This window comes from Alosa pseudoharengus, unplaced genomic scaffold (genome assembly GCF_046254945.1).
Source record: "Alosa pseudoharengus isolate Yale_2024_CS ecotype anadromous, Long Island Sound unplaced genomic scaffold, YU_APseudo_1.1 YU_APseudo_1.1_scf_13, whole genome shotgun sequence".
Classification (NCBI taxonomy): domain Eukaryota; kingdom Metazoa; phylum Chordata; class Actinopteri; order Clupeiformes; family Clupeidae; genus Alosa; species Alosa pseudoharengus.
The window spans coordinates 33166039-33189889 of record NW_027468598.1 but is presented as its reverse complement, the minus strand read 5'-3'; the positions used below and the strand labels follow the sequence as shown (position 1 = coordinate 33189889).

The 23851-nt window shown below is 43.9% G+C and overlaps 1 protein-coding gene across 1 annotated transcript in view; it reads right to left on the bottom strand.

Annotated features, from left to right (window-relative positions):
* Positions 1-23851, bottom strand: part of gpr4 (G protein-coupled receptor 4) — a 51115-nt gene continuing 27264 nt past the window's right edge. The window contains exon 2 of the mRNA XM_076282879.1: positions 1-3217. Within this exon, the coding sequence (XP_076138994.1) occupies positions 1387-2511 (1125 nt within the window). The 5' untranslated portion in view covers positions 2512-3217 and the 3' untranslated portion in view covers positions 1-1386. The remainder of the gene's footprint in view (positions 3218-23851) is intronic.

Here is a 23851-nt window from a genome sequence, read left to right as displayed (position 1 = left end):
GTGTGTGTGTGGGGAGAGAGTGGGGGTGGAGGTGGGGTGGGCATTTGTCTGGACAGGCAGGTGAGGCTAACGGCCAGCGTTTGCAGAGGAGAGTCTATAAATAGGCCTTTTAGTAGCGAGCCGGATCAGGTGACTCAGAGAACCACAGAGAGCACGGTTGAGTGGGGAGCCACTATCCCTCTCTCCCTCCATTCCTCTCTCTCTCTCCCTCTCTCCCTCTTCATCCCTCCATCTTCCGTCCGTGGCGAGACGCTATGTCTTCCTGACATCTCAAGATCACCCTTCTGCTCCGGCGGCGAGCAGAATATACACGCTTACTGCCTGGCTGCTCGCGCTGAGGAGATTAATATTACAGAGGCCAGAGCCAGAGGACACACACACACACACACACACACACAAAGATGCACACTCTTGGCCCTTGGGAGGGAAAGAAATCTGCAGTGAGTGTGTCCATAACGGGTTGCACTGATTGTGCTGCTCAGAGAGAAGCACCAAGAGGATTCATCAAAGTGTTCCTCGTTAGGCTGACTCACTAGTGCTTCTGTTCCACCTGTCGTTTATGAGCTCAGTTTGTTTTCACATTCTACATCCTCACCTCACAACAACATGAGTGAGTGTTCGGGTTGAGGCCGAGTCTAGATTCTGTCTGTCATCTGGTATACAGTACTTTGAACCCCATCTGTTCCCCTTTCAACAGCTTCCTGGCATGTTATGGAGGTGTTCTGATGGTTATGGAGGTGTTCTATGAGACCAAAGCAGCTGTGTACTTTGACATCCTTTATTTTTTTTACTTGTGTTATAACGATGCTACATGAAATTACAACCCTGTGGTGAGGCGACAGTGACATTCAACTTACTGGGTTTATAAGCAAGGCATTCAGAGAGTTCTGACAGAGAAATGTAAACATGTGCAAAAAAAAAAAAAAATGAACAAACAAAATAGAAAGTGACATTCAATAACTTTTTCACTTTGGGTAACTTTCATACGACAAACACTTTGGAGTCTGTATTATAAATTAACAGGCCAGAGACGCAGTGAAGCTGAGAGAGAAAGTGTCCTCTCCAACTGCTATGCACTGATTGATGTGGAACTCAGCCAACCAAGGCTGCTGCGCATACAGAAGACACAAACAATAAATTAACTTTCAAGAGAAACGGAATTGCAATCCTATCCTTCGGTTACACTGCCTACAATACAGTAATCAGACATAACAGATACAGAATCGATCATGTCCTGCCATGTGGCTAAAAAAGACTTCCACAGTATTAAAAACATGGAAGATAGTCTTTCCTGCTCCAGACAAATAAGTCAACTTGATGTGCCCGATATCACAGAGCAGCAAGTGTCCATCGCGGAGTGTATCATCCGTTGTCGCTGACCCCTGTTTACTTCTTAACACTGAGAATGGTCATCTGAAGGCATTCGTCTTTGAAGGCCTCAAGCTCGGCCTTGTAGGAGCTCGTCCTCACCTCGCCACAGAAGCCCGTCTTTTTGGAGGCCAGGGGCGTCTCCACGGTGACGGAGGCCCCGGTGAGGCCGTCGACGTGCATGGAGGGCACGGGCGATCCGCAGCTGAGCGCGGCGAGGAGTCGCGTGAGCGCCCGGCCGACGTCGTGGCGCGCGCCCTCGTTGACGAAGCAGTAGAGGATGGGGTCGGCCACGCAGTTGAGGCTGGTCAGGGCCAGCGCGGCGTGGTAGGCCGGGAAGAGCATCTCCTCGCCGCCGCAGCTGCAAGGGGCGCGCAGGAAGAGCACGCTCCGCCACAGCAGCAGCACGTGGTACGGCGCGAAGCACAGCAGCGCGATCAGCACCAGGCTCAGCGCCAGCCGCTTGATCTTGGCCTTCTCCTCGCGCTCGGTGGACACGTTGGTGCGCACGGCGCGCAGGATGCCCCGGTAGCCCGCCAGCATGACCAGCCACGGCGCCAGGAAGCCCAGGAAGGAGCGGTACAGGTTCATGCCCGCCACCCACTCCTGCATGGGGTAGCGCTCGAAGCAGAGCGTGTGGTTGCGCTCGTTGGGGAAGAGCTCGTTGTGGAAGAGCGGCGCCGAGTTGGCCACCACCTCGATGACCCACACCACGGCGCTGACCGCCACCGCCGTCTTGACGCGGCGCACCTTGGCGAAGCGGAGCGGGTGCGCCACGGCCAGGTAGCGGTCGACGGAGATGCAGCAGAGGAACGCGATGCTCACGTAGATGTTGGTGTAGAAGATGAAGCCGAAGAGCTTGCAGGACTCCTGGCCATGGACCCAGTTGTCGTGGTGCAGGAAGTAGTCGATCCAGAGCGGCAGCGTGGCGATGTACAGCAGGTCGGCCACCGATAGGTTGATGAGGTAGACGCCCAGCTCGTTCTTCTGACGCACCTGCAGGTACGCGGCCCACAATGCCATGCAGTTGGTGGGCAGGCCCAGAACGATGACGATGATGTAGAGAGTCGGGTGGAAGAACTGGTCGATTTTGGTGTCCACCTGGCAGGTGATGTTGCATATGGCCGTGTTGTTACTCGCCATCGGAGAGTTACCTGCTTTACCTTTCTGACCACCCTCGCTGATCTTTGACCGTCGAAAACTCAACTCAACTCAACATCGTTTGGGGAATTTCAAAATTCGTATTTTGGCATCCCGACTCAAGGGACAGTTTGTGAGCAGCAGTGGCTCTGGTGGTAGAACACCTTTAGCTCCAAGCTGCCGTTCCGTCTACAACGTAAACACATCTCTTAAAATAACGCCACAGTTGAAACGACGAGTCTGCCTCAGGAAAAGTGTTGCCAGGATGTGGTCATTGTTGAGAAACACACGCTGCTGTGACCACACAGAGACACGCGTCCAGAGGCCGCCCCTCGGCTGTCTCAACCACCTCGTTGAAAGAAGATGAAACGATGTGCGGTTCTCGGCCTCTTATCTCAGCAGAGCCAGAGGCCCCAGCACTGGGCAAAGGGGGCCATCAATCTCCAAGTGATTACTGCCTGGGCCTGGCTGCAGGACGAGGGGGGGCGGGGTGGGGAGGGAGGGAGGTGGGGGCTGGTGTGTGTGTGGGGCCTGCGGAGGCTGAGAGACAGGTGAGGGTGAAGGAGGACACAGGCAGAGGATCAGCAGGATGCTCGGTCAGAAAGCGTCCACATCGTGAAGATAGCGATGATGACCTTCTGTTCTGATCTCAGCCCTCATGGATGACCAGTGATGCTTTATCTCCAGTGACTGACTCAGCTTCAGACGTCTGAAAAAAGAGAGAGAGAGAGAGAGAGGGAAACGTGAGTCCAAGCAGCATGGGATTAGGTGTGCTGTTTGTAGTGGTCATACCCAGGTGGTTATGATACGTAATTTTTCCACTGCTTTTGTGATTATGTAGTCTTAATACCTTTTCAGCATAACAACCAAAACACAAATACACAGTTTTGTTTCTATTGGTCTTTTTAAAACAAAGCAATGGCTTGATGAGAATGACTGGGAAAGAAATCCATTTTTACATTTGTTATTTTCATATTCCCCCATGCCCTAACATCACTCTAACCACATTTTTTCTCAAGTGTTTTCTTGGACTAGGCCCATGTTTGCTTTTTTGTGAAAAGATGATTGTTTCTAGCTCAGCCCATCCTCAGTTCACTAACTTCCTCTGTTTCCAGTGGCCTTAATCACTTCAGTCGTTAAACATGAAATTGATTATTCATTCATACATTGATAAGATTGTCTGAACAAGTCAAAAAGTAGCTTGAAGCTCAACATGTTCACTAAAAGATAGACACTGACCAGAAAAGACAATGAAAAGAGCGGAGACACTCATAGAACAATGGCCTGTGAAGACCCACTACACGGTAGCATTAGACCAAACATATCAAGCAAGGACTCCCATCCCCTCTTCCTGGAAAACACCTTTAGGCTATGTTCAAACTAGGCCTATTTTTCACAGCTGCCGGTGTGCGTTTTACATTATAATCCTATGGTGCAGGAGTTTTTTTATATTTATATACTTATATTACTTTTTCTGCTGTAAGTGCATGTTGTGTGTGATGTCTATACTGAGACCTTGAATTTCCCCTTGTGGATCAATAAAGTATCTATCTATCTATCTATCTATCTATCTATGGAGTACACTTTGTTTTCAAAAAAGTCCTCGTTTTTCAAAATATTCAAGTTCTAGTGAAAAACCGGCCTACATCACACTGTTTTTTGACAGCTGACCAATCACAAGCGGATAACTGAACAATACGCTTCCGGCTGCGTTTTGGAACAAAAACTATGCCAAATTTTTTAAAAACTGAAAAAGCGGTCGGCACAACTCTTCTCTTGTCAGAAAAAGACGCCTTCTGTCTGAACGTACCCTTACTCACTAATCCAGAAATAGAACTGTGCCCGGTGTCTACAGCAACAGTGTAGTGTAGTGTAAATACGATTACTCTCACACTAACAACACCTTCATGTAGGGCATCTTACGGCGTTCTCAGCAGTCCAGGGACACCCAACATACTTGTCAACAATTCAAAGGAGATAGGAAGGATAGGGATTGAGAAGGAATGAGGTGGCACTAAACATTTGTGCGGGGGCGGCTTCCTGGAATAAACCTCCTAGACTGAAGGACAACTGATAACTGAACTTGGTGAAATGGCATAGCCTGGGACTAGGGCTTAATCCACGTCCTTTGAACTGCTCCTGCATGATCTGAGGACACTGAACGCAGAGCTCAGCACAGGAGGCTGGTATGGCGCTCGGTCCGTGTGTTAGTGAGCCGTGCCGCGTGAGGTCAGAGTTGTTTACGCTGTGGTGGATTATTAATGTGACTTCTACTGTATCTACAGCGATTCCACAAGTGTCTTCCATCCACACACTAAAACGGCTATATACGAGGAGTTTGTGAATATCACACAGCACGATTCAACACGTGGCTCATGGAAAAGAAATCATATGAATTCAATTTTCCATTTGTTTTCAGACTGAGTTCGATCTGACCCTGAAGAAGGGGTGATATTTCACTATAACACACACACACACACACACAGACACACACACACAGACCGAAAACCGTTATCACCATGACATCTAATAATTCACGTCAGGATGAGGGCTATATAAATTGCTTTATGTCATCAACAAGCCACCTGCACATTTATGGGTCTCAGACAGGCAAGAGACTGTGTGTGTGTGTGTGTGTGTGTGTGTGTGTGTGTGTGCGTGTGAGATAGATGGAGAGAGAGAGAGAGAGAATCTCAAGAATCTCAACACAGAGTGGTGTGGTTGTAATGACACAGATAATTTCATGAGGTGGACAAGTCAGGTTATTAGTCCACGGAGATGTAAAAACACAAACACACACACACACACACACAGATAGAGAATGAGAGAGAGAAAGATAGAGAGAGAGAGGTATTTCCATCGATAATCTTATCAGATAGATATATATATAGATAGACAGATAGATAGATAGATACTTTATTGATCCCCAGGGGAAATTCAAGAAAATTAGTGTTTGTTGGACAAGGGGTAGGCCAACAAGCCAGATTCCAGTGTATTAAGATATGAAAACAAAAGTGAAGCTCTCTGGAGCTTAACCAAGCACTCAACCAAGATCAGGTTCTTTATTTACCCACCCGTTTTGCCCAATAACCACAGCCAAGAGGTGCTGATACACGGAGAGAGAGAGAGAGAGAGAGAGAGAGAGAGAGAGAGAGATAAAAGGATGTCCAGAGAACCGCACCACACACAAAAGGAGAACATTTGGTAGAACATTTGGCCTGGTGGGAGAGCACTTGTTATTTGCTTGTGGTGCCAGGTAGCACAATGGGATGAAAGCAGGAGCCTCACTGAGTTCCAGGGAGTGCGGGCCATTTCAGGACAAACTACAGTCGGGTACTCTCCGCTGTGAAATAATGGCTCTCCTATAACAACATGCCGAAAGCAATACCAGGTGCATCTCCTGTGGTTTCTCCTGCCACAGAATCGGTTTTATAGGCCCATCAAATGTGTGTGCTGGCCAAGTCATATCTATGCAATATCTCTGCCTGTAAGCAACAACCAGACAATCGGTCATGTCTATTTGAAAACACTGTGCTTGTGTGAAGATGCACGTCCTCACTGAAGAGTTAGTTTGCGATCTAGTTTGGAGGAAGGTTATTTTATCTTGCTCTAAGCTGTTGTAATGTCCAACAAACACTAAACAAGTTTAGTGGAAACAATGCTCATACACAACATTAGGTAATGTGTGTAGTAAGTAGTTCATAAAAACACAGTGTTGGGATATGCTGGGAAGCTGGGATTTGTGCTACCTATGAAGATTACTCATCGTGGAGTGGGAAACAAATGAGTTCATTAGAAAATATCGCCAGAAGTTTGCCAGTGTTGGCCACTAGAGGCAAACTTCCAGCAAAGTTCTGGCAACAATGAGAAGTTTGCCAATAGTGGCAAATGTGTTCGCCAGTAACACTTAGCCAATAATGACAAACTTCCAGTGAACTTCTGGTAACAAACCTAATTTGCATATATCATTGCTTCAACAAAATTTGCCAGAAACCTAATTTGTATGTGAAAATATGACCTTGCCGCAAATTTGCGGAAACTGTTCGCCAGAAACCGGAATTTTCTGTAAGGGTTATCTAAAGAGTAAGAGCAAGGCATCCGTCAGGTTGTGTGTCAGGTTGCTGTTGAAGTAGTCAGGACAACACTACAACATTTGCACCACATACTGGCCCACAGATAGATAGACAGTTGACACCTGAAGCCAAGGATTTAATCTCAGACAGATGATGAAAACTCAGTCAGTACATGCAGTACTCAAACTACCAGTGCATGCATTCATTATACATTCTACATTTCCGGTTATAAACTGCTGGAGAAAAACTGCAACAGTCTGGTGACTTCAAAGTCAGGAGGGAACCCCTTGCTTTAATGTGCATAGCAGTATTTTATTTACTGTCTGATTGAAGTGACCACCAAAGAAATACACCAGAAATAGGAAAACAGAATCCTTCCCGACACAGTGAGAGCTATAATAGTGTCTCTTTATCATCCACCCCATCAAGATAATCCGACTCCACGCACAGAAAACTCACCGCACACACACACACACACACTACAGCTAAGCACGATGAAAACAGGCTTAGCTCCAGCTTACGCCACCAGTTCTGACTCTTTTACATCTTGTTGACCTCTGGTGTTTAAAGAGTTATGTCCAGTGGTGGATTTAATATGTCTGTGTTGAACATTTCTAGATTGTTGTGAATACTAGTCTGAACACATTAGACTACTCTCTCTGGGCAGATGTCTATGATATGTCATCATAAAATTCCAAATAAGTAATTTCCCCCCAAAAAATCTGACTAGACAGAACATAATTTACTTAAAATATGGCCTTCAATCTTTGAACCTGGATTAGCACACACTTACTGTAAGTCAGCTTGTGAGAGAGTGTTTATATCGAACTTCTTTTGGCAAAATAGTTGTATCTGATGACTGATGAGTTTAAACAAATATTTAGAGTGTCTACTTGTGATGGTCAATTTGTCTAAACCAAAAGTAAATTTCATTTTTATGTGTCCAGATGCAAGATAGTTTAGCCAAATGCTCAGCATAGCTGACAGTCATGTGCTTAGGTAACATCTCGAGTAGTAGTTACTAGAAGAAATGTCTGTTGTGTACATTGTCAACCTTCATAGTAATGTTAAAGTTTGAGTCTGTGTTGTAATACACAGAAGTTTTCTCCCATCAAAATAGTTCTCTTCTGGTCCTGTATTGTCCCTAATCATAGAATTTCTCTTTGGGAGAATCAGTCCTCAGTTCTGTGTGACATATTTGTGAGCACGTCTTTTTGTAAACAAGCGACATGGGACTCTTCCTGTGATGCATCACTGGCTATAACAGGCCCTGGAATGTGACCAAATCCACATACCAGTCCTTCACATTATCAGGACTTATCAAGGAAACAAAAAGAGACGCTTGCGTGCTATCAAGAGTCAATAACCCATTCAAGTGAGCAGCAGTGTGTGGTTGAAGCACAGCCAGAATGCTGGTCTGATTTGTGTGAAAAGGGTTAATCAACCTGACACTTGCGTCTGTCAAACACTCTGCTATTCGTGCTAGAGGAGGTTGGTGTGAACCTCAGCAGTAAGGGTGTTATCACCGAAAACTAGCCAAGGTGAGAGACACAAGGAGAGAAGGAAAAGGAGAAGGAAGGGGAGAGAGAGTGTGAAACGGAGGATGTGGATGTGTGAATGTGACAGAGGAAGAAAGGGAAAGAGAGAGAGGAGAGAAAGGAAAATAGATAGACAGAGGAGAGAAAGATAGAGAGAGGAGAGAAAGATAGAGAGAGGAGAGAAAGGAAGAGGAGGAGAGAAAGAAAAAGATGGAGAGACAAAAAGAGAGGGAGTCAGAAGGGGAACAAAACGGAGGAAAGAGAGAGATGATCATGTGAGAGAAACACCGCCAGTGCTGGCCCTGTCCGGTTGCTAACCTGTCATCTGCGGCAGCAGGAGCAGCAGGAGCAGCAGGAGGAGCAGGAGGAGCAGGAGCAGCGGCGGCAGGGGTGGTGGCGTGCGTTTGGTGGCGTGCGTTTGGTGGCGTGCGTTTGATGGCGTGCCAGTGAGGATTAGCCAGCGCGACACACAAACAAAGAGGCCGTGCTGACCATCGCCGCCAGATCCCCCCGCACAACACAATACTGTCCCAGCTCCACTCTCACACAATGTGCTTAGCTTACACTTTCCCCACTGACCAACAGACTGACTGACCGACCGCCTGGATGGACTGTTGGGTTTCCCATGATCCCCCGTCTTTTGGTCTGTCCTGCTCCCCCTGCTACAAGTGTGAGTGTGTGTGGGAGACGTGTGTGAGTGTGTGTGGGAGAGGTTTGTGGGGGGCCACTGTGTCTTCATTTGAGCGCGAGAACAAGAGGCTACAGGGGGAGCCTACAGCCTCTCTGGGGCAGCCGTGGCCTACTGGTTAGCGCTTCGGACTTGTAACCAGAGGGTTGCCGGTTTGAAACCCGACCAGTAGGAACGGCTGAAGTACCCTTGAGCAAGGCACCTAACCCCTGCTCCCCGAGTGCCACTGTTGTAGCAGGCAGCTCACTGCGCCGGGATTAGTGTGTGCTTCACCTCACTGTGTGCTGAGTGTGTTTCACTAATTCACGGATTGGGATAAATGCAGAGACCAAATTTCCCTCACGGGATCAAAAGAGTATATAATATATATACTTATACTCTCTGAGACAAACTGGACCCTGGTACATGGTTCATATCATAGGTATGATAACAGGGAGAAAGTACACAGTGTCCAACCAACTTTGGAGGGGACCTGATCCTCAGTCTAGGTGAGGATGCCACTGCTGCTGTTCATGATGATGCTGCTAATGATGAGAATACTTCATTGTCAGACAAGTTTGAGAGTGTACTTGCCGCACAGTGATTTCATTTGCAATATCACAGAAAGCCATAACATTGGCATGAAATACAAAAAATACACATTTAAAACAAACGCCACCTTCGCAAAACACAAGATGTGAAGATCCTACAGCGCGCATTTGATACACCAGGTGTGATAAAAAGGGGGGAATACAACTCCCTCTCTCTGGCCCAGTCACACTCCCAGAGCCTCCACTGCTCCTGTATTTCAGTCTTAAGCACGTGTGCTTTTCTTTTGCATGTGCCCGTAGCTTTTTAATGATGTAAAGCACACTGAATTGACACTGTGCATGAACATGAGCTATATAAACAAACAAGCCTTGCTTTGCCTTGCTTATGACACTACTCAGAGAAAGAGCAGGCCCAGAAGCACTCACTGGGACAGTAACAGGACTGAATATGGCAAACTCAATCTATTTTCCACTGCGGTCTCTTCCATTGGCAGATAGATGGCCTTCTTAAAGTAAGTATGGAACAAAATTACGTCCCAGCTTGAGACAGAAATGAAGTGTATAAAATAAGTCAATAAAAATAATTGTAAATTATAATAATGTTTGGGACAGTTAGAGTTGGATGTACGCCTTAATGGGGCAGTGAAGAAAATGGCGGGTTCTCTTGCGAGTTATTATTAATGTATGGCCAGCCCAGATATGTCCAGTTCTTGTTACAGCTTTTCTCTCAACGACCATACAAAATCTGGGTCCTGTTTTCACCAAGCCTCACAAAATCCCTCACGCTGTTAAAAATGTCCCCTTCAATCTACGGGGTGAGGGTGGGCGGAGAAGGGGAAGAAGGGGGGATTTTTGGAGTCCAGGTGGGGAGATTTACTGCCACCAGGTGCCCAAGGAGAGTTCTTTTCCTGGCCCAGGGAGAGCATGCTTACTTTATGGGCCACTCTTCACCGACTCAGAGGGAAGTAAGTAGGCCCTGAATCACAGACAGACACTGCGTAAGCACCCAGCCAGAGGTTTACTGGCATTTTCAATTGTTTGGTGTTTGTGACAAAGAGGAAGACCACATTAGGGGGGGGGGGGTTGCTGGACAAGCTGGCATATCGTATCAAGCTTGTCATATCGACACTGACATATGCCAATACGCCAGTCAGGACAACAACGCTGACACAGAAGTAATTACCCCCAATGTTTGCAGTGAAGAGCGATTAAATCTCGAGGAATGAGTTCTGAAGGAGAGAAATAAGTGGATTCTGATGTCATGGAGACATTTTTCAAGCGAAAAAAAAAACCTTAGCATGTAATGACTATCTGTTATGATATGTTCATATTTTAAAAGGTAAACCGTGCATTTCTGAGGTCAAGATCCAGCCACCACTCCGGCCACTTTGAGACTTATACACAGATCATGCTGAAGTTTGTCCTTCGAGCACTGCCAACTCTGCTGAGAGCAGGGCTTTGTGTCCACTGCTCTGGATCTGCTGAGATTACACCAAAAAATGAGCAAGTGTTGAGAGATTGTTGGTTTATTCTTTGGCTCCCACAAATAAACAGTTCCTAGGAGTTTATAAGATGACGAAGCACACTTTCTTTTATTCCAAATTCAGCATCATCAATCTGCAGAAGGCTGCCGTTGATGGGGGTCAGAATTAGAGAAGAGGAGAAGTTAAGTGAGGAGATAAGAGAGAAGATAAGAGAAGAAAGGAGAAGAGAAAAGGAGGGAAGAGAAGAGCAGAAGAGAGTTGGCTTGGTCTATAGTTTGATCAACAATCAGCCTGCAATGTTTGTGAAACTTAGAGACTATGTTCGTGCTGTTTCTGGCTTATGTCTTTGAGAATAAATACATTTGAAACGATTATGGGGGTGTTCTGAAACCATGACGATGACTAACAGATTAAATCCAAAACATGCCCATGTCCAGATCATCCGTAACTTCATTCCACATAACTGCAATTGATTTCAGTTCCACATTCCAAATCTCCACAATGTCAGCACATTTAATTTGTGGTGGTGGTAGGCTATATCTAAAGAGAGGGCTGGCCTATTTCTGTACTTATGTAACCAAGTTGTCTTATCACAAAAATATATCCTAGTCAAGTCATCCAGTTGCTTTGACAATCAAGACGACTTGACTTGGTTAATGTTATTTTAAGTGCTCTTAGTTAAGTCAATTTGTGATGTTGTTTATTACACTTCAGTGTAACTTAACTTAGTCCAAGCTACAAGATCACTTGACTGTGTCATGTGTAGTGTGTGCTCATGCAGTTTTACAGTGCAGATAACATGTCCAGTGAATGTGAGGAAATGGAGAGTTGTGTACGCAACGAGGGGAAGGATGAAATACTTGACCTCCTTGGTACACTCTGCTTTCCCATCCTCCTGACGGCCCTCGCACACACACACACACACACTCACAAACACACACACAAACACACACAGACACACACAGGCACGCGTAGTCAGTATGTGACCGCTATGAGCGACAGAGAGGAGATTCTGAGAGACTTCCGAGCAGCAGCAGTGAAAGCGGGACACTCCTGACAGCTCTTGCAGGAAATACGGGTCACTGAGTGTGAGAAATAAGCTGTTTACATATGCAATTGTGAGGAGGAGAAAAGGCTATGGTCGTAGTCGCATCAGGAGCTTGAGTGCGCTCCATCCGTCTTGAGGGAGGGACGGCCTCCCAGCAGCAGCTATAGCACTCGGGTTGGGACCCGCCGCCTCCTCCGCCTCCTCGTCGTCATTCTGTGTCCGCAGCGATGGTTCGGGAACAGTTCAGCTCAGATGAGAGACAAGCGGGGAGGGGTAGCGGTAGCGGGACACACTGACCTAACAACAACCCCCATTACCCCCCCCCCCCACACACACACACACACACACACACAACACCCCACTGCCTTCCCCCTACTATGACCTTGGTCCAAGGCTTGAGCAAATTGTTCTTTTGAGGGGGTGGTTTGGTCTCAAATTTTCTCAAAGGGAATTAGTGACACGACTTGTGCTCCACAGCCAAAAACATCATGTCAACTCAACCACCCAGAAACTTGTCAAAGTGGAATGGCTGTTTTGTCACGTCCATCTTGGGTGCTAGCAAGCCTGAACTTGCACCAAGAGCACACCAGATAAGGCAGTTGCAGAGTTTGTGAACATGAGCGCAGCAGTGCTACTGAGAGACTCCCCAAAATACACATGGAATATATGGCCGATATTATTCTGTCAGGGAGGAATGTGGTGATATCCAATGAAGGAAAGTCGTGCGTCGCTCCACAATAAACATGGACAAGGAACAAGGAAACCGACAGGCTTTTAATCAAGAGCTCCTTCCTATCCCCATCCTTCTCTCTTTCTCTCTCTCTCAGTTTGTCTCTCCATGTGTTTGTTCACTTTATTTAGAGTGGAGGATGAAGGACAGGGAGAAAAACAGGCAATGAAGATGTAACAGAGGAAAAGAGTGACAGGAGAGCTGAGAGAGAAGGAAAGATGGAGAGAGGGAATAATGACAGGAAAGAGAGACAACAAAGAGGGAAAAACAACAGGATGAGCGTTCTAAAATAGAGCTAGCTGATTATTCATTCATTAGGCCAGGTCAGGCCGTGGATACTACAAGCAGATCTGGCTTTGCTCCGAACAGGCAACAGACACTGAGGTCAAGCGAGGTTTATTTACGCTATCAAATACTCCAGGGAGAAAGGGACCGAGGGACAAAGGCATTACACTGAAGAACATAACAAAGCCATAACGCCGTGGCCACGGTTCAATTTAATTACAAGGCCCCATATTACTCCCAAGCCCATGACTAATAAACATTCATTACAAATTAATAACAAATAGCATATTACTTTGTAATATGAATTAAGCTGGTGATAATTTTCAAGTGTGACCGAATCCACTTGAAACAAGCCTTTGAAGGGCAAAGCTTAGGCCTTATCATCTCACATATGTGAGCAGGTTGCTCAGGACTCTGCAGGAAGCCCAGTAAGAGTTGGCACAGGAAGGAGATGGCGATAAGAAGCCTTTAGCGTGCAAGCTCGAAAGAAAAGGGGGAAAAAAACTCACTACTCCACAACTGCCTCACAGGTGCCACTGTTAAGTTGTCACTCATCTAATTTGATTCCTGACAGATAACCATACGAACCATACGTCAAGATGCTCATGATTAGAGTCATAACACCCCCCCCACACACACACACACACATATACACACAAACAAAGAGTTATTTTTTCTCCAGCGTGTTTAGCAAACTGTATATCACATTGCAATGCTGGTACCCAGATGTATAGTTACATGTAGGTGAGAGTTGAAATGTGTTGGGAGAACAGGCTCTGCTATTCAAGTGTACAGGCTTTTGACTGCATGCCCTCAACCTTAACCTTACGTGCGGAGAACCTTATTCTCACCCGACTGTATGTCAAATGCATCGTGTACTCGATGTTAAAATTATGTTCCCTTCTGCTATTCCTGTTATGTAGCATGAAGACAGTTTGAATGTTGACACTTCCTTAGAGGTCAATGTATAATTCACCAGATATGTACTCATAACAGTTTGTTGATTGTCTGCTTATTTGTTCTATTGGGTTGCTTTGTGTTGCCTCTGTGGGTGGAAAAAACATACACTATGCACCGTCAACCGTCCATTTTCTGTCTTCCGAAAGAAATGAATTTGAATAGCTCATGGGGATGTTTTGCAATCATGTCATGAGTAGTGGGTGAACATATGATGAGATGAATATAAGAAGTGAAAGGAGAGAGTCCTACGCCAGGACAGGATTAATGCCTTGTCCCCTTTGACAGAAATAAAACATGTTCCTTTAACAGTGTTTCATTTGATAATTAAGCACAGATTAAATGTACTTAGTACAATGTCCAACATTTTCCATTTTGCATAGGGTGTTTGTTTTTCCATGTGAGGTGACCGAAACAAGTCAAACTGTACCACTAGCTGATTAACTACTTTGTAATATTTATCGTACAACATAGTTCTTCACAGTATTTACCACTGATACATTGCTCTGTCCCATAACATTCAAGCATGCTTAACCTTCGCTACCTTAAACTACAAAACCCATCTGGCATTTGACAGGCTTGAGAGGAGCTGCTTTATGGTCTTGACAGAACAGTGTCCCTCCAGACAGTTAAATTCATAAGGGCAACTGCTCTAATGTCTGCCTCTGAAACAAACCCTGAGCTCTGATCACATCAAACTTTGCCCAAGGACAACACTGCCAGTAACAAAAATAAATATCTCAAACTAAATTGTAACGATGTTTATCAAATAGCCCCCTTGCTAATATTTCAATTTCATTCGTTTCTGTGTTTATACCTTGTTTATTCAAAGAACAGAGACAGCTTTCAAAAAATGCTGTGATTTCATAACTCAGAAATGAACTGAAGAGTTCATCAAAGTTTGTAAGGATTCATGACAAGCTGTTTGCAGTAGCCTACCCAGCACCCAGCTTCTATCCAGCACCGAGCTTCTACAGCAGCTACCCAGCACCCAGCTTCTATCCAGCTTCTACCCAGCACCCAGCTTCTACAGCAGCTACCCAGCACCCAGCTTCTACAGCTTCTACCCAGCACCCAGCTTCTACCCAGGACCCAGCTTCTACAGCAGCTACCCAGAGCAGAGAAAAGCAAAGGTGCTGGTGGCAGGGCCAGTTGGTGGTTAGTTTCTGGTTTCACTGAAAGCTGCCATACAGTACGTTTATTTTCGGAATTTGACGTAAGTCACTTTGGATAAAGGCATCAGTCAAATGAATAAGTAAATAATGGAAAGGGCCTGACATTGCCTGACTTGTATCACGCACATGTACTTCCTGGGCGCACTCTCGCACTCATATTGTGTCATATTGTCTCTATGGTTTGATTTCAATTTAGGCAAAGTGCAGGCAACAAGCGAAGTGTCTCGTGCATAAACTAAAGCTACCACGTAGCATATAGGAGCCAGTGAGCCAACCTACTGATGTTTGTGGTTTTGATCTGGCTCAAGATATTAAAGAAGCCCTATGCAACAATTTTAGCAAAAATGACCTTAATTATGCAGGTTGAGAGTCGTTCTGATGGTTCTACAACACTTTTTGGGTCGTTTGGTGGGTGCTTCGTCTCCCCCTAGTGCTTCTCCGCGGAAAAAACGAATATGCAACTTTCTGGTCCCGGACCGAAGAAATCCGGATGTGACTCGGCGGAAGGCCTCGAAAATGTAGTCAGATTGTAGTTTCTAAGAAGACTGCAAAACGGACTCCGACTTGGCTTTGTTGCTGCTGAAATTGTAAGTAGCCTACCCTTGGGTGAACTTAGTTTTTGTAATGTGGTTTGATAGTCTCTTGAACAATGTGTTTGCTCGACCGTTTTATTGTGAGCCCTGTATGTGTTTAGCTTAGTTTCTTGATGGCTAGCTCGCTAACTAGTGGGGGTTTAGCGTAGCAGTCACTTGCTACCGAAGCTGCAGGGGGAGCTATGTCGTGAAAAATGCGAGCCCAAATCAGGTGAAAACCCAGAAACAGCGAAGGAATAACCAGACTTGCATAGGGCTTCTTTAAATTAGCAAATACATTTTGTTTTGATTAGTTAGACTTTAGGTTTTGCACTTTAGTTGTACTTTTCCTTTCATTTTTATTAGGGCCCTACATGTACAAAGTTGCTTATTAAACAGTTTGCTTTGCTAACTCCTAAATGCAGTGCACAGCAGTGCAAATAAACATCTGCCCACTAGGTATCCTCCATTAGTATCCAAACCGAGGCCTAACACAAGTCACACAGTGCCTGTGACACATCGAGTGGTGTGACACTGGTGACTTATCTGTCAAACGTGGCAAGGTGGGGTTGGAGATGTCTTTGTCTTCCGTTTCACACAGGGCTCGAATTACGTGGGAGCCAGAGGGAGCCGAGCTCCTATAGAGGGAGGACTGACTCCCATGAAAGCAACAAAGTCAAAAACCTGAGGGGGTCTCTCATATCTGAAGGTGTCTGGCATTGTAATTTAATCTTAAACAACCGCTCATTATCCATCCCTGTGCGATCTCTTACCATTAAAGACGCTAAATTAAAATATAGGCTACTACGGGACGTAGACCTACACTACGCTCTTGAACGCAGCATGACACTTCACCACCACACCACTAGACTAGCGCAAACCGTATCAATTTGACAGCACTCGCAAATCTGAAGAAGTCACCCTGCTTTGATGTGAGTGTTTTGTCTATTTGCATAGGCGTTCATTGGGCTAGCCTACGTGGTTTGATACGTGCTGAAAAGTCCAGTTTGCTGTTGAACTTGCGCTTCACCTATTCTATGTTGATTGACAAAGCCATCAATTATGGCCCATAATGCAGCCTACAATGATTGTGTTGTCTGATGATCTAGCTATCCTCTGCCATTCAGAGCTCCGGAAAGTTCCCAGCTATTTTGAAACACCTGTTAGCAATCTCTGATGTCGGAATATTCAATGGCTACCCGACAATATCTCAAAATTGTTCGTCTATTAATTTTCCACGGTTCAACACATTAGCCTACTAGAACATAGTTTGGCTGGCTTTATTCATTTCTGCCAGTTAGTGCTTTTTCCCCTGTGTATAATTTACACCAAAGTCCTTTTAGGCAAGTCCCTCCACTCGGCGGCCATTTGACAACGCTTTTTGGGCACTCGTAGGGCATCCATTTCGGCAGAAATGCGTGTGCGCAAGGCTTCAAGACACCAATCTTGCTCCAGCGGCGAGATCACAACACATGATTGGCACGATGTCTTCACAACACACCATATGATTGGCTCAATGTATTCACATCACACCACATGATTGGCTCAATGTATTCACATGTGGGATATGTGGGATATGTGTAGACAACGGCCATATTGGCGTGACAAACTAGCCCCATGCATTTCTATGGAGTATTTTTTGAGTGCTGTGTCTCCACATTAGCAAGTCTCTGGTTACACTACATATTGTGTTTGACACTGAGGATAGCCTATCTGAGACGGTGGTCTGGTTTAAATGAGTTACGTTGTGAAATTGAGAACGGCACAGACTAAATCAGGGTTCTCAAGTCTCACCAATGGGCGTGAGACACACGCAATTCAACAAGTTCACACGCTCACACGCCACACCTTGCATTTATCACGCAGAAATATTAGGTTACTAGGGATGTCAAGGTATCTGCATAATTAGTAGAGGAGGCGCAGGGATACGAGAGGATTTCTCGCAGGGTTCAGACCAGCCAAATCAAAAAATAAATAGCCACCGACATCCAATCAAAAAATAGTAGGCTATTCGTTGTATCCGGGTAAAATTCCAAAATAGCACATCCCCTTCCTAACCACGTTATGCTTGTGTGGGGTACACGTTTAAGATTTCAAAACTGCACCAACATTCTTTTTATTCGAAATTCAACTGTCTGTCATTTGGTAAACCAGCCTACTAATGGCTGGTTTACCAAACATTTCACGAACATTTGGCCTAGCCTACTTTATGGCAAAATTATTTCTTATCTATAAACTAAACTAAACTGTCGGTCATAACCCTTTAATGCGCAAGCTAGGCTTACCCCTTCTAATGCGTAACATGGGTCAAAAATGTTATATTCATTTCCTATGGTAACTCATGCATAGTTGTCTTTTTATTTGCCATATTTTAACAAATATATGTATTTTATCCTTCAATATGTCAGATATCCATTAAATAACTTGTTTGTGATCACTACAAATCATATTTTTTATTTTTCCTCTTTAACATTATGAACAAACAAGGTTTTTGCATTATTACATCCAGTTTTCAGACATGGGTCACATTCATTTCCTATGGTATTTCATAGATATTTGTGCGTTCCTTTCCTATATTTATTGAAAGTAATTTATTTTATCATTCAATATTGCTCGATTTATCAAGATAAATATTTTTGATTGCTATATATAGTTATTATGACCGCCGCGCAGCGAAGCGGCGGTCATATAGGTTTAGTCAGATTTTTTTTTTTTTTTTTTTTTTTTTCTTTTTCGCATGTCCAAATTTCCGTCAATGAGTCCCGGGACACTGAAAGACCGGGGTAGACGAAACTTGATGTAACCCCATATGGATAGCATGGAACCATCGTTTTTCGTTTTGATCTGTAGCCCCCCTGCTGGACTGCACCCCCCGAAAGAAGGGTAGGGCAGACACAGTTTTCTGTGAATATCTCGAGAACCGTAAGGTTTAGGAGGACCATTTTTTTTTTGTAAGTTGATCTCAAGGGGCCATGTCAACCCATTCCATAACCACTCATTTCATGTATAGCGCCACCTAGTATAGCGCCAAAAAAGTAAAAATGAGGTGTTGTAATCGCAGGTATCTGTGACCTAACATAGTCAAAACTGCACGAAATTGGAAGTGTAGGATCATTATGACACCCTCTGAATGCACGCCAAGTTTCGTGGAATTCCGTTCATGGGGGGCCACACAATAAATTAATTTATGTTACTATACACCAACTGGCCTGTAGGTGGCCGGAGACAGTTTTCTGTGAATATCTCGAGAACCGTAGGGCCTAGGAGGTCCACCTTTTTTTTGTATGTTGATCTCAAGGGGCCATGTCAACCCATCCCATTATCACTTATTTCATGTATAGCGCCACCTAGTTAAAAATTAAAAAGCAAAAATGTAGGTGTTTTCATCACAATATCTCTGGCTGACATGGTCAAAACTGCACGAAATTGAAAGTGTAGGATCATTATGACACCCTCCGAATGCATGCCAAGTTTTGTGTACTTTCGTTCATGGGGGGCCTTACAATAAAATAATTTATGTGTACATTTAGTGACGTACACCAACAAGGATTCCCGGGACACTGAAAGACCGGGGTACACAAAACTTGGTGGGCATGTACCCCCACATGGATAGCATGGAACCGTCATTTTTCGTTTTGATCTGTAGCCCCCCCGCTGGACTGGACCCCCCGAAAGGAGGGTAGGCCAGACACAGTTCTCTGTGAATATCTTGAGAACTGTAGGGCCTAGGATGACCATTTTTTTTCCGTATATTTGCCTCCAGGGGTCATGTTAACCCATTTCATGTGCACACATGTGCACAAACAGATACACACGCACACACACACATTCACAGTAATCATACGTATGACATATACTCACACAGTAGACATATGTACGCTTCCATGCACAGGCACATACGCAGGCACACACACAAGCACGCACACACACACACACACACACTCACACACACACACACCCACACACATAACATAAACATAACACAAACAATCAAGAATTTCTCAGAATTATGAACAGGCAAGATGGAGGTGGGGTTGTATAAAATGAATTTTACATGTGAAATCTATGAACTAATCATGTTTTGGGACTTGTTGTCTAGCAGATACCAGTGAGAATTGAGTGTGGATAATGCAATTTAGTGAGACAGTTAGAATCATATAGGCCTTTCAGCGTGATTTCTTTTTGTGGAAAAAATGTGCTGGACTGGGCGGCGGTCATATTTTGTACGGCTCTGCGGTACATCTAGTTTTTACTTTTCCTGTCTTATTTTCTGAACAAACATATTTTTTTCTATTGTTTATGTGTGTTGGCCAAAATGACCCATGCATTCAAGTTTGTTTTGTTTTTAATAAAAATAAACTATAACAACATTTTTTGTTAAAACAATAATCTTAGAATAATGTTCTTAGACTTACTATTAGTGTTTTAATCCAAATAGCACTATATCATACGTTTTTTTCTCAATTTGTCACACGTTAAAAACACAGATAACTAATATCACTTATGTTGGACTGTGTACTATGTCTATAGTATTGTAAACTGTAGTGAACGTCACCAAAAGTGTAGTTAATTCACTTGGGAATAGGAAATAATTATCCATAACATGGGCACCCCACCATTTGATATTTCATGTCTTATATGCCCCACACAAATGACCACCATGTTTGTGTTCCTTGCACATAGGTCAGTTTCTTACTTTTAGTGTCATTGGTAGGTCAGATTTCTTCCTTTTCTCTTGACCATCGTGTCTGATATCACATTGTGACTGTGGTTTCTTTGTCCAACATCTTTTCATATCCATATAGCTCAGGAGGTCAGACGTGCCCTTCATGCATGCACTTCTTCATATGTGTCATGAGAATACTTCACCTAGCTCCACTTTGAACATCCATAGTAACTCCACCGATACAATCAGGATACTGATCAGTTAAACTGCTATTGGTATTGAGGGGTGACAACATGCAGCACTCTGGACCAGGGAACCATGAGCCATATTTATGTTCTCTGCATAGATGTGTAAGCATACTAATGAAAGCAGGGATAGAGATGGCCCATGTGTCTATAGTACTCTTGTCCAATGTACTGGATGCACTTGATGCTTATACTAACTGCAAAAAACCCTGATAATAAGCTGGGCAAAGAGCTTGTCATGCCACACAGGATAAGCAGTGTGGAGGTCACTTCCTTCTTCCAAACACATATAGGCTGAATCCCAAGACCCCCTAAGTTGTGAACCCTCAAAAACAGAACTGACATGAATCAATTTCACGTTTGGCCTGATGGCAGTTAAGTCTTTGAGAGTTCAGGGCTGAGGGAGGGATATTGAGATTCACCCATTACTTACAATTGAAATATGTAGAAAAAGGAAACCAAACAGAGCCACAAAAGGGCATCAGAGAGGAAGGACAAGTGAAGTGAAATAGGAGCTAGAGCTGCACAGAAACCAAGAATACTAAAAGTTGAAAGCAGTGTTTCCAATGCAATAGGGCTGTGTACAAGGGCAAACATGTAATGTTAATTTGCATGTGCCTCCGTGGACCATGTCAACAATGAATGAAAATTAGCTTATTATTAGCGATTGTTATCAATTTGAGCGAGTATGCAACACATACATTTTTTTCTAAAGATACAGGACTGCTGCAGATAATGACCGGCCAACCATCATAATGTAATAGCAACCCAAGATAATGAACTTGCTGTCCTTATAAAAATAAAAAAAATGGTCTCGGCATGCACATGCTTAGTCCAATGGTTCAGTGACAATATAGGCTACTCAAGTGAATAAAGCAATTAGCCTAATAAATAAAATATTTGTCTCACTCAGTACATATACATCTCGTAAATTGGTAAGCGATAGAATATCCCAGCGTCATGAGTATTATATTTCAAGATTCCAATCTATCCCACCTACTGTAAATATGAAAAGTTATTTCTACTGACATGCTTCCTGGAGACATAAAAACACAAATGGTTTCCCTTGATAAGGCTGACATAAGAGACATAGGCTATGCATTATATTTTCCCAGATGGGTACAAATCCCTGACTGTCCTGAAAAATAAACAAAAACAAGATATAGGATGTATAGATTACAATGACAAATTCAAGGTCTCAAAGGGTTAATGCTTTTTTCCATTTTTTTTTTTAATTAGTGAGTGAGTGCACCCCCCCCCCCCCCCCCCCCCCCAATCTCACTCCAAGCTGAGCTCAAAACTTGAGAACCCTGCTAAATCGTTTAAGTCTATTTCTTTGTATTGTGAAATTGAAATGAGATATGGACAATTATAATCAATAATATGTTGAAATGAATTAAAAGTAATCAATTTCTATGAAAAATCTATGTCTGTTGTGTGCGTGTGTCAAGGTAAAGCCTAGGCCTACCGTGCGCATATACTGTACTGCGCAAAAGCGCCACTTCCGCCTAGGCTATTTCATTGTATCGCCTTGTTAGGCTATGCGCGGGGTGTGCCAACTTTTTATGAGATAGAGAGACCCCCTTAAAGACAAAAAGATCATTCGAGCCCTGGTTTCACATGTCCGTATTTGTCATCAGTTGTCAGCGCCTCACTGCACCAGTTAGACTATGGGAGTTCCACTTAGCACAGTGCCCACGAGCCATATGCTGCACTGTCTAAGTATATGTATATACTCTTTTGATCCCGTGAGGGAAATTTCGTCGCCATTAAAAAAAAACATAGTCCAGTATTTTTTTCGAAATTGAAATGAAGTTGTATGCAACAGCAAACCCTAGCTTACTAACAGGTTGGAATTTTGAAATGTCACGAGTCGATTGCATCACGTCGTTGCACGACATCACGTCACGTGACATTTCAAAATTCCAACCTGTTAGTAAGCTAGGGTTTGCTGTTGCATACAACTTCATTTCAATTTCTAAAGAAATACTGGACTATGTTTTTTTTTTGGTTTTTTTAACGGCGACGAAATTGTGAATATCCAGAGCGTGTTACTCCACACTCGGCAATCGACTCCTACGGACTTTCCCCTAAAGATGCCAGCTGCAGCAGCAAAATTTCCGGAAAGGTACTGGCTTGATGAAATTAATTCTGGACTCTCTATCCGACCACATAAAGACCTCGGGATATTTCGGTTTGGCTTTAGGGACCCTCTACTCACTACCACGTAAGTGTAATGTTGTTTGGAACTGTAGAAGAGGTATAAAAATAGCGTTTTGTAGCGGCGAAATGACATGCCCTGGTCACTTCCAGGCTAACGAGTTTTGACTAAAAACGGTAAAATCGAACTTTCTCAAAACACATCTGAATGACATGATTTTGATGTCAACTCAACGTATGTACTCCCAATCATCCGTAAATTGATCTAAAGTGCATTTTACTCCGGATAATTCCTTTAAGTACATTTAAGGCAAGTACTTTTGTACTTCCACTGAAGTGGAAATGTAAAAGGAGGACTTCTGCTTTTACTGGAGTAACATTTAACCATCTGTAGTGGCACCTTGTAGGTTCTAAATGTTCTGTACCACCTTTTGAAGTCAGTCTACAACCAGTATTTGAAACGCGAGCAGACCAAAAATCTTCTTTTGAAATGTTTACTTATAAAACACAAGTTATACATAAGCATGGCAAGCACGGTCAAAAAACTGTATTGCTTCCAACGTCTCTGACTTCTAAACTAAAACTAAAACTAATTACGTCCAATCAATTACGCTATGACGTACTGCTGTCTAATTGGAAGCTCAAAATACTGCAATGTTATCAGACCTAAACATTACTAAAGTATGCATTTTAAACTATTATATTCTTATACATTTTCATGAAATACCTTTTACCATTTTAACTGTTTTTAAACTAAATTATAATTCAAAATAAACTAGTCCCTATTTGGCTCTTACATTACCCGGCCCCTAATTGGTTAGGCAGGAAGACTAAGCAATTATAAACTTAAACACTGAGAGCCAAACAATTTCTAAACGTCCATAAACTATCAACTTGTTTCTTCTCTCTTCTATTCTTCTGACGTTGCCTCTTCCAACAAGCACAGTTTGTTTACAGGCCTTTCCAGAATGCTGGTCTTGGTCTTTATCTTCACTCTTCGTACTGTTCCACTGGAGTCCGGCAATGTTTCAACTACCTTTCCCATGAGCCAAGAGTTCCGTGGGGAAGAACCATCCACTAGTAGCACAACATCTCCAGTTGTGAAGTTTCTTCTTGGCTTTAGCCATTTCTGGCGCTCCTGAAGAAGTGGAAGATATTCCCGCGTCCATCTAGTCCAAAATAAATCCACAAG